The sequence below is a fragment of the Parasteatoda tepidariorum genome, chromosome 3 (assembly GCF_043381705.1).
Source record: "Parasteatoda tepidariorum isolate YZ-2023 chromosome 3, CAS_Ptep_4.0, whole genome shotgun sequence".
Lineage (NCBI taxonomy): Eukaryota > Metazoa > Arthropoda > Arachnida > Araneae > Theridiidae > Parasteatoda > Parasteatoda tepidariorum.
The window spans coordinates 36,565,416-36,581,935 of record NC_092206.1 but is presented as its reverse complement, the minus strand read 5'-3'; the positions used below and the strand labels follow the sequence as shown (position 1 = coordinate 36,581,935).

The window sequence follows — 16,520 nt, the reverse complement described above, 5'->3', positions numbered from 1 at the left end:
ATATTTTCAAAAAAAGTGTACTTTTGATATCTCGTGACTTGAAGTGATTTTAATGAATTAAATGTGAATTCCAAATAACATTTTATGTATTCAAATTGTTTTTTCATAAGAAATAACCCTTTGCAAGAAATAACAATTTGAAAACTAGTTCAAGTTCAAATTTATTGAAAGAAAATCTTACTTTAGTTCAACCTGAAACGAAACCTTTTTTTTCTCCAGTGATCTAATTGACAACATTACATTTCTATGACGATTTTACTAATTAATTAACTTCCCAATTAAGAACTAAAAACACTTCAAAATATCTGTTACATGGTATAATAACTGTTTAAAATTCTCTCTCAACAAGGAAAATAATAAAATATACATAAAATTTTTATGGCGATAAAACGCGTTGAAACGTGTGAATGGCAGATATTTTATGATTACAACTTGAGAAATGAGCACGCAATAAAGTAGAATTTTCCCATTCTCTTAAATGTATCAAGAAACTTTTATGAGATATTTGTACCCTTTCATAAGTGAATCGAAAGCGTTTAATTAATGGGAGTTTCAAAATGTTGCTTCAAAATTTATGTGACAAAAAGCTCGATAGGGAAACTATTATTACTTGAATAAAATATTTAGGGGGTTATGTGGTAAAACAGAGTTGCTAATAGTAATAAAATTCTTACTGGAGTTCAGCTATTCGAACAAGAATTTTAGTAACTGTGTGAATTTATTTGCAATTGTATGCTTTTTTAAAAGCGAAGGGGAAGAACGATTTATGTCCATTTTTCACAAAAATGACAGTTGGTTCACCACTTGTTTCATTTTTAAGATTACTAAGTTTTGACATATCAATAACGTTAAAAATCGGTTCTCCCGGTGAGTTATTACACAGTGAAGATGGACCGTACTGTGGATGTGGAAGAACCCTTTCTTCCAGCAGGTACAATCGTTTTTTCTCCGAATCACAACTCTTATGGACATTAACCATTCTTACTTCATACGTGAAAAATCATTATTTTGCAATGAATGTTATTTTTTCTTTGAGAAATCTTGCTGTAATTCTGAATTAAAATTGAGAAAGAGAAAAATGGCAGAGAATTAAGTCGAAATAAATAAAATAAAATTAGAGATATAAATAAAAACTTTAGTATGGAAAAGCATTTTAGTATATTTAAAAATTTAGTATTAGCTTAGAGTAGAAATAAAAATTTAATTAATTTTAAAATAATGAAAATTGAATATGTAAAGTGAATAGATATGTCTTAATACTAAATGTTTTGTAAAGATGCCGTTTCATTCAGATTTTTTTAGAATCTCAGTTCAAAATGAAGCCACACCAGTATACATATTAGAAGTCAAAAAAATTAATAAAGCATGTTTTAAAATTTATGCAAAATTTAAATGAAATGGAACAGTTTTTTTTCCAATTATAGATTTCTTTTCATTGAACCATAAATTATAGAGGACAGGGTTTTATATTAAATAGCACATTGGGCACATATCTCCACAGTTTCGCTGGCATATACGGACTCAGATCGTAAGTGTCCATTACAATTTGCCTAAATTTCATTGATCATAATAAAATTATTATAATTTGCCCAAAATTTCATTGTATCTCTTCCTTGACATATGACTTCAAATAGCACCACAAAAAGAAATACAATGGTGTAAAATCATGTGATCTAGGGGGGTCAATTCTGATCACCAAAACTAGATGTCTAAAGTAGTGATTAGGTTCATTCACGGGGGTGTATGGCATGTAGCACCGTCTTAAGTCACATGTTGAAACTCACGTGTATAGGACGGCCAGTGAGTTAAGCGTTCATCAAAAACTCTCTACACAGTTGACGAAGTTAAGCCAACATTTCGAACATACTTTGTACAAAATTTACGAACTGTGGCAGTCAAACTTTCATTAATTTTTGAAATAAAGTTCAACAATGAAAAAGCATTGTATCGAGTACTGTTTTTGAAAACCTTATACTGTCAGTTGTCAAACTGTACTTTTTTTTCTTCTCTTGGTTGCCAAATTTTTGTTGCTTAATTAGTTAATTTTTTGTTTAATTCAAATCTTACGTAAATTTTGGGCCACAGCTTATTTAAAAGAAAAAGAAACAAAAACGACACAATAATCTGTGGAATCACTTATAAGATATGGTGGGATGAGAAACATCATAAACCGTTTGATGAAACTTGGGAGTTAATTCTAATAACTTCCTTCTACAATAAAAACAAATTTGAATCCCGCTTTTCTTAATAGAAATTCGTTATATTTATACTCTTTCCCATTGCTTAGTTATTAATTAGCGATTCTTTATGCGCATAAACTTTTGATTTCATCTTTGATAAAAGAAAAAAAACCTTATATAAAATACTTATATAATTTGAGCAATACATAAATGTATTTAAAATGAAATATGAGAATATAAATATCATAACTGATTTAATTGAAGGTTGAAACGTGAACGTTTTACTAACAGCCGACGTGCAACTCTTCTCTATTTCCATTCACCTTCTTGTACTGTGATTTTTAAAATTTCGATAGCATTTTTTTTTCAACCCGGCGAGTTATTAATTCGCTACCCTAATATGTAAACTTTTCCTGTTTTAAATTTTTATGAGCATTTTAAAACTAAATATCAAGGGTATATTAGATAAATTATGATCAGATATTTTCGACTATATCAATATATGTATGCAAGTAACATATTACTAAACGTCATGAAAGAGTACATTGACTTGCCCTCTTACTTCATAGGTAACCAAGCTGCCACCTTGGAAAAAGAAATCAAATAGTTTGCCTTTTACTGTTAACTATATCTTTCATTATATGTTATCGCTCTCATTTACAAAACAAATCTACAATAACCTTCGCCTATTCCTTAATTTCGAAATATAATTCTTAATTCGAAGGTAAATATATTTAAGGGTATAATTTCGTAAAAAATTTCAGAAACAGCAGCTGTGAGTCAGGGGATCATGGAGGTTCATAACCAACGGCATGATTGTAGCAATATGGTCCGTATTGTGCACAGACCGTCTTTACTCCCAGGACAAGCTGGTACCCATCAATCTGAAGCTGGGTGGGTTTCAATTCTCCACTGGGGATCGAACCCCCAGTCTCTCACAATGACAGTCCAGTGCTTTGACCATTGAGTCATCGCAGCTCTAAGGGGATTTATTATTCATGAAAAAAAAATAATATGAAATGTGAAAAGTGGAACGGAATTTAGTAGAAAAACTATAGAATGAAAACTGAAATAAATAAATGATAAAAAAATTGACTAATAAAAAGATAAAACTTTTTCATGTAATATTTCATTCAAACGAGACAATAAAAAAAAACATTAGCATTTTTCAAAAACGTAATTTTAAAAAACTGCAATTCTAACAAAAAAAATTTTTTAAAAGACTTTATAAAGAAAATTTTTGTAATTAATTTTTCCTAGTCGGTTACCAAATTGATATAAAATATGGCGAAAAAATTTTAAAAAATTCGGCGTAAATTGGAAAGAACAGATATGTTTTTGTTTTTTTCCTTTATAGTATTCTAACTTGAGGAGGGCAGATGAATCTAACCACTCATCTTAGCAAGAAAGAAGAAGAAGAAAAAACTAAAATGAATTGATAATGACAAAACTCGATGCTTGACATTTATTTTATATCTTTTCTTCAAGCAAAAAAATATTTTCAATTGAACTTTATCAAATCTAAAAAAAAAATCTTATCTTTTACTATTTATAAAATTTTATTTCAGAGATATTTTTATCCTTAATTTGCGAGATAAATTTATTTGATTATGTTGTTAATTTGGCAATTTATTGTGATTAGCAACATTTAGTGCCATTTTAAATAATACTAATCCATGCGCATTATTAATGCATCTAGAAAAATACAATTTTCGCCAAAATATGATTGCGTCATATTATGATGCCTAAAAATATAAAATCTTACATAAATAGTTTAAAAGTAGCAGAAACTTAAAAATAGAATAAAGAAAGAACTTCGAAATTACACTAGGTATTTAAGACTTTCGGTAAAGACCTATGACATATCGAATTATTGTATGGCTATATTAACCTACAAACATAAACGCACATGTTTTTTTAGGTTAATCACACCCGTGCACCTAGCACACTTTTATTCGCCTTTATTGATTAGCCCTATATTTGGCACTGAACTTTCCTTGCCTAAAATAGCGATCAATTGCAATTTCTGGAGCTCTAAAAGGAACATGGTATAACCCTACTGATTCTTGATTGGGCTATCGACTTTTCCATTACTCTTCCTATGCTTCATGAAGTGACGTCACGTCCAGGAGCCATCACGCGGTGCTCAAGCGTGACTTTGGTGACGTCAGTTAACATCATTGATCCTCGTTTTCGTCTTTTCCTCTCGCTCATTGGTCCACAAACTCTCCGGGATGTACTACCGTTATACGTCTACATTCAGAGAGGATGATTAGTTTCTGGAAGACCAAACAAAGAAAACGGAGAGAAGAGATTTGGTGTGTTTTCATGTTCTTAATATAGAACATACTAATAAAAATAAATATAATATATTAATGAATAAAATTATTATAATCGTGAAATTAGTTGCAGAAATATTTTTAATGGAAACATTTAATTCATAAGATACCTTAACCGAACTAAAAGAAGATCTAAGCCAATCGTGTCAAAACGAAACTAATGAGAATCAAATTGCGAAATTAATAAAAAATAAGTTAAATACTTGTGTTTTTTTTACAATTTTTAACTTTAAAAGAAGGTAGAAAAAATTTTAAAAAAATACTATCAGTAATATATTACACGTTTCATGCATTTAAAATGGAAAGGGGTAGTAAAAATGAAAAAAAAAAAAATTTAGAAAAATTTGCATACATATATCTGGAAATTGGATCAATTTATTTCAAAATTGATTTAATAATTTACTCTATAAATATCCTCCGTTGCTGGTGTTCGATGCAAATGTTCTACCCGTGAACCATCCTCGTTTTATATTTGTTTATAAACCTGCTGGTCTCGTGTTTATTTTAGGCATAAACACCATGCTCGGTTCGACCCTAATGTGAAAATATGTTCCGGCATAATTTCCTAACATCAATGAATAATAATTTCTGCCATTTATTCAAAATCGTTTTTACGAAAAAGAAAACAAAAATATTATAATGAGTTTTAAAGTTAGAAGGTGCAGCTCCCTCTTAAAGTAATTTTTTTTTTCTATAATTAAGAAAACAGCGTAAAAACTAGCATGCAATAGAGTAATTGTTAATGTATAATGAATGCTCTAAGATATCAAAATTTAGTCAGTTAAAAATTTAGTCAGTTTAGTCAATTATTATAATTATTCTAAGTGCAAATTAAAAGAGTTCATCGTATTAATCAATCATTTTAATAATGCTAATTAATCTTTCTCCTCTCTTATAAAGGTTTTCCACAAACACCTCTCTTAATATTTGTTATTTCCAATTTACGGAATCTTTAGAAAAATGAAGTAAACAAATAAAGGAAATTTCATATTTAATTAATAAAATACACGTTATAGATGTCTAGAGAATCATTATTGAGATCAGTCACCCGAAGGGGGAAATTTAAAATGTAGAAACCAATTTGTTTGCTTGTTTAAAGTGAAAGATATTTATAATAATCTGTTTCAATCTCCTTTTACCACTTCCGAGTTTCATTCAGCAATTAAACTGGCTATGATTAGCATTTTAATTCTTCCTTTACTAACGAATTTGTTTAATTCTGACAAATTTTTCCCAATCTAGGTTGTAGTTACACTAATGTGCATTTTTCTTAATTATTGGCAGGATTCCTATAAATGATGCGTAAGGTTAGTAGTGAATGTGGTACATCTTTTTTTTTTATGTTAACAATTTAAAAATAACAAATAATTGATTTTTCTTCATTGTCTCCATAATTGTATCATATTTAGGAAAACATATGTGCATTACAATTACAAATTAAATTATTATAAAAGATAAATAAACCACGTTTTTAAACTTCGAAACATATGAATATCTCAAAATGTTTTCCAAAAAGTTTTTCACTTTATCTTGAGATTATGTTAAAAATTACCAATATAATTTTTTGTGAAAAGCTGACATAGAAAAAAATAATGTTATTTAATAGAGTAACAGATAACTTTTCAATTCCGCATTTATGGTTGTAGGAAAGTTTTGCCTCCAAAAAAGATCAAGTTTACTGTTTTAGCCTCGAGCTAAGGACACAAAAAAAATTATTTTTGCTATTTTTTGAAAAATATGAGCGGATTGTAATGTTCAAGAAAAAAATTAGTTTCTTTTTAATTCATTTTTCTACTTGAAACATAAACTAATTTAAACATAGTTCAATTTCAAAAGGAAAAAAAAAAACACATTTTTTTCTAAAAAAATAGCATACTTAATGCAGGCTCGTATAACATTTTCCATTGTAAAGCATGCATTTAATACCTTATTGAATGGGAAAACGCCAAAAGTATTATTCATTTACCAATAAACTATTTAAAAAAAAAGTTGATATCAAAATTGACGCATGTATGCAGGGTTCTACTAATTCCAATCACCTGGTCGAAACGGTGCCTAAAAATGACAACCGACGACCAGTAAAATGCAACATAATAACAATGCTAATTTCCATTTTATTACATCCATGCTCCTGCTCCGCGGGATGCTCAGAGAATAGAGCATTTTCTTCCCAATGAGATAACCCAGGTTCGAACCTCAGCGATGGCAGGCGGATTCGAATTTTGCTCTCGACTCGCACCTACCACAGTACTGATGCAAAATATCCGCAAAGGTAGAAGCATCATGGATTAGAATTCTCACGACGCCGAGCTAAGTCTAATGGTTTTCGTGGTTTTATCTTCCGCGTATACGTAAAAGCTGGTTAGTTTCCATCAAAAAAACCTCCAAGAAGGTTAGTTTGTCCCAATGCGTGTTCTTCTGGATTGGGTTCAAAATTTGGGAGCTTGAGGTTGTAAATTTGAAAACAATTTAGGTCGTAAATCCAAAAATGGTCTGCTGTTCAACGACTGTTGTAAAATATAATAAAACACCCGGCTTCTAGAATTTTTTTTTTTTAAAAAAAATTGTTAGGCAATGTATGTAAGGGTTAATAATATTATTTGTATTTGACAATTATCGATGCAAATATAAAAAATTACTGAGGACGTTTTTTGCAGAGCTAAAAAGAGTATAGGAGGTGTAAAAAAGGGGACTTTTAGAGATAATTTTATAGTTTATGTCTTAATCATTTTTTTACAGACTTAAAAGACTTTTATAGATCGTCTACGTTCTGTTAATTTGAATTATAACAGCAAAATAAAATAAAATTTTTAATAACTGGGTTTTTCAAGTGGACGAAAATGGAGAAAATAATTCTATTTTTGTCACATCAAAAACGGACGCATCACTTTTGAAAGGCAGTAGGAGACGATTTTTGGTGGTAATAGAAGTTTATTGTTAGAGTGATGCATCTTATTTTTTTCCCTTGGTTTACTTTACAAAAACAAAACTATTTTCTCCTTTTTAATCTATTTACAAATCAAAAGTTTTTAAAATTTTTATTCTGTTTTAATTTTTATTATTTATATTTCAATAATGCCGTTTTTGTCTGAGATATCTTTCTACCTATTTTCATTTCATTCTCAATGCACATATCATTGTAACATCAATTAAAAAAAAGAAAGAAATGGTAACGTACAATCAATGATTAAATTGAGTGGGAACGCTAAGTAACGCTACGCCGCGTTTGAGTTCCCAAAGAAGGCAGAAGAAGAATGTTAAATAAAAATATAAAAAATAAAATATATTTTTCACATTTAACGTACAGTTTCTTATAAAATATATTCAAAAATAGTATTACTCTCACTTCACAAACATATTTAATGTCCTCCAAACGATATTTAATGTACGCATTTTTAATATCCTGCAAACGATTGATTTGCTCAAAGAAAATGTTTTAGAAGTTATTTTAAAAATAATTTTTCTTTAAACTTATCTTGTATACATTTGAGTTGCTTTCTGAATTGGGAGGCACTTTTTTTTCTGGGGGGTAATTGACATCCCTATCATACAACATGAAATAGAATTATTCAATCTGGCAAAGCTATTCCGATTTCAAAAATTCGAAAAATCAAACGATATTTTCCGATGCATGTAAAGGCGCGTTCAGACAAGGAGCAGACTTGAGGCAGGCAAGCAAGCAAGGGAAAGTAGGCAGAAAACGTGTTTTGCCGCCTTTTCTGGCAGGAATCCAGCATGACCTCATCAAGAGTTAATAATATTTATTCCATGGGAAAAGTAACGACCTCAAGTGCAGGCATATTGGATGACATCATCGACCGACCAAGGCACGCACAAAGAAAGAGAGAGCGTGCCTTTTATTGAGCAATTCCCTTCTCTCAAACCCATCATCTTGAACTTCTTTCATCAAGAGAATGACCTTCATAACTGCTCCCATCTGAGAGGAAAAGGGAACGTGCTTATGGTTATTTAGAGAACTGCGTATAATTAGAAAATTGAGGAGGCACATAAATATTTTTTTTTTATAGAGTTCCATCATCCGGGATTTTTTTTTTATTAGCTTTTTTTGTTTAATAGCAAAACGTGATAATAGTTTATAAGTAATTTTTGCTTTAAGGAATAAATAAATTACCTGAAATCAACCATTTAGTGACTCTATGTTGTTAGTATACCAACAACGTAGTATAATATTATTCAAGTTTGTTACAAGTTAAATTTAAGTTGCAGGGCTTCTTACGAGGTGGGGTGGGGGGAGATAAGAAGTGGAGAAAGTCACCATAACTATTTTGGAAAGTTGCTTCTATTAATACAATCGAACTTGGATAATTCGAAATCGTGGGCAATTCGAAGTTTTTTTCTGTCCTCTTGAAACTTGTGTATTCAATTAATAATACAAAATCTTGGTTATTTCGAAGTCCCAACTTTTTTAATTCGAAGTTTTTACCCTTTTAAAAAAGACAAAATTTAGTTTCAAAGCAGTTATTTGAAATGTAGCCCGGTTATTTTCAGCTATTGTGAAAAATTCTGTAAAGAAGAGAAGAGGGTGAGAGAATATTGTTATCTGTTCTAGAAAACAGAACAGGGATAAAGGGGGGATGGACCTAGACCACCCGTACCTGTCCACGGGTACGGGTGATCTCCGCCCCTTCCCTTGTAAGTGACAAATGGTATAGAGTTTGTCTAAGCTAAGAACTCCTCCCTCCACAAAGTCTGAGGTCGTCTGGTGCTATGGAAACAAGAATGGTGCATTTTAGGAAGGGTAGCTTCAATCTAGGAATAACATAAAAGACCGAAGAAAGAGATTCCCTTTCTCTCTCACCAACCCGAGCCGAAATTACCACAAAACAGCGACCTCGCACCCCTACTTGAAATAGTCATACCTCGTTACCATAGTCACCGCCACAGGTCCAGACGAGAGGGAAATCTCGCCAATGCGATAAATCATAGATGACAGGCGTTGCAATTCTTTGGAAACCAAGTATCACTTGAGTTTTCTTCATTGTCCTTTTAGTTTTTGTCCGGCGAGTTCAGTGCAAGCATGTCGTTGAGTAAGCACCGTGTCCCGTATAAAACATTATCCTTCAATGAAAAAATTGCTGCGATTCGTAAAGTAGAAAAGAAGAAATGCATTGTCGCAAAAGAGTATGGAATAGCACCTAACACTCTTTCGACCTTTTAGAAATATAAGGAAAATTTTTTTAAATCTAATCGAAATTGCAAACGAGCTAGAGAACCCGATAATCCTGATGTGGACCAGTGCGTTTGGAAGTGGTTTAAGCAAGCGTGAGACAAAAGCATCCCTCTCAGTGGAACTCTTGTTCGTGCAAAAGCGGAAGAATTTACTGTCAGCTTAGGAAACAACAATTTCATAGCAAGCTCCGGATGGTTAGACGGATTTAAGGAAAGGAATGGAATTTCCTTCAAGTCCATGCGTGGTAAAAGTTCTAGTGTGGACCAAGATGCAGCAAATGAGTGGAAAGAAAAAGTTGCTCAAATCATCGAGCATACACAGGGCAGAGACATTTTTAATGTCGACGAAACTGGACTTTTTTTTTAAATGCACCTCTGCAAAGACTTTGGCTTTTAAAGGTGAAAAATGTAGTGGTGCAAAACACAGTAAAGACCGAATTGCCCTACTTGTGGGAGCGAACATGGACGGCACTAAGAAATTACCATTACTGATGATTGGAAAATCTAGAAATCCAAGGTGTTTAAAAAATGTCAAAACTCTACCTATAGAATACCGTTTTAACACGAAAGCATGGATGACGGCGAATCTCTTTGGAGAATGGCTGCTAGCTCTTAATCGCACGTACCAAAGAAAAAACAGAAAACTCATCCTGTTTATTGATAACTGCACGGCTCATAAATCAATACCCACTATGAAAAATGTCACTGTTTTTCCCCCACCAAACATGACTTCAGTGGTGCAGCCAATGGATCAAGGCGTCATAAAAAATCTTTAGCATTTCTACAGTTGGCTAGTTGTTCAACACCTCTTGACTGAATCTTCGCATTACCCTCCTAGATGCGTCAAGAAGGTGTTTAAATGCATGGTCAAAGGTGAGCAAAAAACAGTAGCAAATTGTTTCAGGAAGACAGGATTCACCTGGAGCACAGTCCCTAGCGATCTTTTTGATGAAGAAATCACCAGTGTTAAATAATGTCCAAAACTAATGTTTAAATTAATATCAATAGATGGCGATGTGCCAATGATTTTCTATATCTCATATTTTGTTACATTTTTATTCTCTCTTATGCTGTCTGTGTAAAATAAACGTTGTGCTCGTTTCTCTGTAGTCATTTTTAATTTTGTGTATCTTTGTCGTACAATTTAATACCCAGTTGCATGGGAAGACAGCATGCCGTTTGGACAAAGAATATATAAGTGAGTTCCTATGCTCACATTATATATTCTTTGGTTTGGATGTTACCATGGATATTTCATCCATGTTGATAACATAGACTCTTAATCTCTTTTATGTAGGAGATAATCCATAACCATGCCACTTCAGCTGATTATTTTTACCTTATGTCAGTTGGTCTTTTAAAATTTAAAGAAATATTATTAATAATGAATTGTTCCGTTCCTTTTTCCGTCATTTTTTGTTCCGACACTGAAAAAGGTGTTTGTTTATAGAGCCAATACTATTAATTTTTCGTTATTATTTGTCTTGCTTTGCTTTACTCATACCTTCCACAAAACACACCCTATCGTCATATGGATAACAATGAAATGTTTGGGAGATTTTTACTCTTGTCAGAAGTAACTACAGAAAATTGAAACGTAGTTAAGTATCGTATTTATATTTCAATTTTGATACATGCGTTTATTTTTACATAATTTAACCTTGAAAGAAATTCTCGGCATACATCTAAACTATCACCTATTCAGAAATAAAATATATGTATATAAATTTTTAAACATCTAAAATAAGACAAATAATAACTTACTCGAAACTACTAACCTCATTATATTTTAGGTTGATATTTTTTTAAAAATATATCAACGTTATTTCATGTAATCTACCTAATCGATTTCTTAACTTACGACTTTCTTTTCAATTGTGTGTTGCCTTCAAGTTATACTCGATAATCAAACGTTTGTTAGGTACGAAAACAAAAACCCGAGAAAGCCAAAATCTTAAGATTAACCTAAAATCCAAGATAAAAAGGCCTTCTTATAAATTATTTTTCATGAGTAGCTGCAATACTACCGGATAGAGCGTTCGACTCTTAATGAGGTTACCCAGGTTCAAATCTCAACGATGATTATCTGATACTCCCGGCTCGCACCGACTTCAGTGCTGACATAAAATATCCTCAGTAGGAGACGGGGTATGGGTTAGAATCCCCTTGACGTCGGGCTTACTGTTGAGGTTTCCGTGATCTTTTTTTTTCTTCCATATAACGCAAATGCCGGTAATTCTATCAAGAAGTACTCCACAAAGGCTAGTTTGCCCAATGCTTGATCCAGGAATTCCCTTGTCTTCTGAACTGGGTTCAGAATTGAACATTGATTTCGAACAATGACAAAGCTCTGGAGTTCAACATTGAAAGTCGTAAACTCAAGATTGGGTCGGCTGTTCAACGCCGATTATGCAATAATTATTTATTTTCATAATTTTTAATAAATTAATCATATTGCAAATCAATGGAAACGAGGCAAAATTTAGACCAATCCCCATTGGTAGACTTTAAATATTGAGAAAAAAGGTTACAAAATATGTTTACCTCTTGATGCTTATTTTTGAATAAATAATAGCTTACATTAATGATAGCATTAAATTGAGAAATAGCTAAATTGGCTGAAAAATAAAAAGGATTTCCCATTGATTTGCATTTTAAGATTTAAAAAATAAAATGTTTCCTTATCCATGGACAAAAACAAAATTTCAATTTATATTCTTAGGCAAAACAGAATTGTATTTTTGCCCTTGAAAATTTTTTGTAACGTCATCTGAATAACAATAGAAATGAATGCTTGGAAATTGCGTCTGGAGACACGAAATATGGTAATTAAACTATTCAATTTTTTTTTCTTTAGACTGCATTTCTCAATATATGATTAATCTGAATCTGGTTTCATTTCCTATGCTTATTACAGTTAACGTCACGCAAGACATAACTAAGTTTTTTTTTTTAATTATAGCAAATAGTAATAAAAGTTTTTGTAGCTATTAACACTTGTGTTATTAAAAAGAAACGCCTAGGGAAAAAATAAGACACTTAAGAATCCGATTTTGTCCAACTTTTTCCAAAGCTTCAATCATTCATATTTTTCCGTGCCCAAAATAAGCTTCATTTTTATACGACATCAAATCATTATATCTTTAATTGCTTTATGTTATAACCGTCATTGAACAAACGGCCCAATTTTTGGTTTGCGACTACCAATGTTCAACTCGGTAGCCTAGCAATTTTGAACCCAATTCAGAAGACAATGGAATCAAGTAATGGGAGAAATTTGCCTTGGAAATTTCCTTTTTGATGAAACTAACCCACATTTGTGCTACATGGAGAGTACCACGAAAACCTCCCACGGTTAGCCTGAAGGCAAGGGAACTCTAACCCATGCACAGTCTACCACTGAGGATCTTTTTTTTCAGCACTGTGGTCGGAGCAAACCGGGTGCTAAATTCGTACCTACCAGCCATCGCTGGGATTCAAACCCGGTTCGGTTCACCTCATTGAAAGGCGAGCTCTCTGTCCCCTAAGCCACCATGGCTAAATTTTTTACTATATGTTATCAATTATTCAAAAACGTTTTAAGCCGCGCATTGTTTTAAGTCACCCATTCTAGAACTAATTTTTGCTGTGTTTCAAGCCACGCGCTGCAAACCTTTTTTGGCAAAAAATTCGGATTATTGCTAAATATTTTCTAGAATCACTCTTTAAATATACAAAGAAATTATAAATTAATTATTTTCAAATTGGTGACCAATTTTTCTTCCTTGCGTTCTTTCATTTTTGCAAAATAACAACTTTAATCAATGATGGAATTTTTAAAACATAATTTATAAACTCTGCTATAAATGTTTTTGCTTTATCCACATAGTTTGAATGTGAAAAATTTAAAAATATTCGTGACAGAATTCTATTAAAGAAAAAAAAAACTTTTTTTTTTTTGCTCATCCATAACTTTAATACCAGACCTGAGTTATTTCTTTCATATATTCTCCAGACTTTTCTCCTCAAATTTAATATTATGTCCCCTTCCTGGTCCTGAAAAGCAGTGGGAGAACGCATGCGCGGAATTCTCAGTGTCAAGGTCAAGGCAGGGAAAAAAGCAAACAGGGTTCATACTAGGAATTTGTGGGTCGATAATGGCTGCTACCCATTGACTAGAATTTTCTATTGTTTGCAGATGATTACTTCTAGGAGTGAAAAAGCCCTCCAGACATCTCATACATTTTCATTACAGAATAATTTAGAAACTTGATCTTGAAAGTTTTGGAAAAGTGCCACTGTTAAGTCTTGTTTTGCTGATATCGTCTGCGTTGAAAACGTTATTGATCGCCAGCTAATAGACTTTAATCATTGTTGTTCAAGTATTTTTTACTTTAAATTAAATGATTTATCTAATTATACACAATCAGACCCCTCAATAGTGAACTAGAGCCTAGACCCCTATAAACGAGGGTGCACTAATTCATTAAATCCAAAATCTTTATAAAAAAAATTTATTTCAACATGCTGTAGTAATATTGTTGGAAATAGTTATTGCGATAGTAGATAATTCGCTTTTTAAGTTATTTGAGTCCCTTGACAACGAAGTTTTCTTAAGGCGTCTTTATAACAAAACAAAACAAAAAACAAATAAAAACATTTTTTTTTTTTTTTTTANGATTAGTCCCGCAGTGGACTGATCGTTGAGACACGGTTCCCAGCAGATCACCGAAGTCAAGCATCACTGACTACGGTCTGTGTGTGGGTGAGTGACCACTTGGATCGGTCTGCGTAGAGACCGAGGGTGTGCGGTATTGGTCCTCGTTAAACTGTTCTATCGAAAAGTGCTAGACTTCGCGTGCAGGTCGTCGGGCTACCCAAGCGGGGGAGTCATCCCCTCTGCAGAGGATCAAAATTGTGATGGCATGTCTTTGGATCATCCTCAGGGATGTTTCCCAGACCGTCGCCAATAGCCCAATGTGCAGCTCTAGTGTGACGTAAATGAACAACAACAACAATAACAAAATTTTTAACCCTTTGGCGCAAATGGGACACCGGTGACACTTATATATTTTTCCCCCGACTGTCTAATTCAGCGGTTCCCAAATGGTGTTCTGCGGAACCCTAGGGTTCCGTGAAAGGGGTTCAGCGAAATAGTTCTTTTTATAACCAGTGATGAGTTTTGAAACCTCTGATTATATTTAGATGAAACTTATAATTCATAATTTATTTAAACCTCTTCGGTTACCTTTATAAAATTTTTTCAACTGAAATGGTAACGATCTAAAAATATCATTTTTTAAAAGAAAATATAATGTTTTTAATAAAAATATACTGGATAAATTATGAAAAGAACAAGCATTTGTAAAATATTGCATTTGTATTTTCCTATCACTCTTTTCATATCAAAATTAAATAGCTTAATTCTTTAATAAAGAAATATGTTTCTTTAGTAACCATTTTCAACGTTTATAACAAAAAAATTTAAATTTTCATCACGAAATAAACCATGATTCGGCTTATTTTAGTCATTTTCAGATTATATATATTCACAAAAACAAATTCATAACTAGACTAGATGTAACATAAGGACTACAAATTCAAGTGTACAAATTCAATTATCTAAAAACTTAATTAAAGGTTATTAATCATAAAAGAATGATAAATTCTAAATCTTTTAAAAATAGCGTTCTATAGGTTATAACTTTCACAATTACCTTAATAAACTTTATATATTAAGTCGGATTTCCGCCGAAAGGAGGTTGATTATTTTGCATTCCGTAGTCGAAAAAAATTGGGAACCGCTGCTCTAACTACAATCAAAAATATATTTTGGTATTTTGTAATTATAAAAAACAGTGCAACAGCTACTAATAAAATCTGTTAGAGTATCAGAATTATATTTATACTGAGATATAAAATCCAAAAAAAGTATTTACCCCATATTCAAACTTTATCAATAAATGATTTTGTAAATTAAAGAAATGTTTGGAAGTGAGGCGTTTTTGGAAGATTTTATCGTTAACGCAGAAAAAGACAACAGCGTTTCATGCTGTATTTCATAACTTTAAATTATTAAAATGCTAAATACAATGTTTTTTACTTCTTTTTACCTAAATAAATACAAAAATATAAAATAATATGAAAAAGTAAATAACACAGGAAAGCAAATTGCTTGTAGCATTTATAGGAATACTTGATCGTATCTATTTCGTGGGTGGAATTTCAAATTAGAAATTCATTTTGCCCACAAAGCTACAGATTTTTTTAAAATGTCGTTTTTAGTTTATTTTTTTCGAGAAGATTTTAATAGAGTTAGGACATATCATCAGAATTAAAATTGCATGGGAACTCATGTCCGGAAATGGCGCCATACTCCGCTAGAGGCTCTAACATATTATAAACTGTTTCCTTGTGTGGTTTAGAACAGTTACTAATAGGGGAAGTGCCCCAAGCAGCGTATGACGACGTTTCCGGACATGTGTAGCTTATCATATACAATATTAAGTAGCTTNGCATGTCTTCGGATCATCCTCAGGGATGTTTCCCAGACCGTCGCCAATAGCCCAATGTGCAGCTCTAGTGTGACGTAAATGAACAACAACAACAATAACAAAACTTTTAACCCTTTGGCGCAGATGGGACACCGGTGACACTTATATATTTTTTTCCCCGACGTTCTAATTCAGCGGTTCCCAAATGGTGTTCTGCGGAACCCTAGGGCTCCGTGAATGAGTGAGAGGGGTTCTCAGAGATAGTATTTTGTATAACCAGTGATGAGTTTTGAAACCTCTGATTACATTTAAATGGAACTTATAATTCCTAATTTATT

General features: G+C 32.1%; 1 protein-coding gene across 1 annotated transcript; it reads left to right on the top strand.

Annotated features, from left to right (window-relative positions):
• Positions 1 to 9,978: 9,978 nt before the first annotated feature.
• LOC139425229 (tigger transposable element-derived protein 4-like) lies at positions 9,979 to 10,485 on the top strand. Its single transcript, XM_071179172.1, has one exon. It carries the CDS (start codon positions 9,979 to 9,981, stop codon positions 10,483 to 10,485), a length of 507 nt encoding a protein of 168 aa, XP_071035273.1.
• Positions 10,486 to 16,520: the final 6,035 nt, after the last annotated feature.

Coding starts and splice junctions, on each gene's coding strand:
- LOC139425229 (XM_071179172.1), top strand. CDS start 9,979: ATGCAGCAAATGAGTGGAAAGAAAAAGTTGCTCAAATCATCGAGCATA.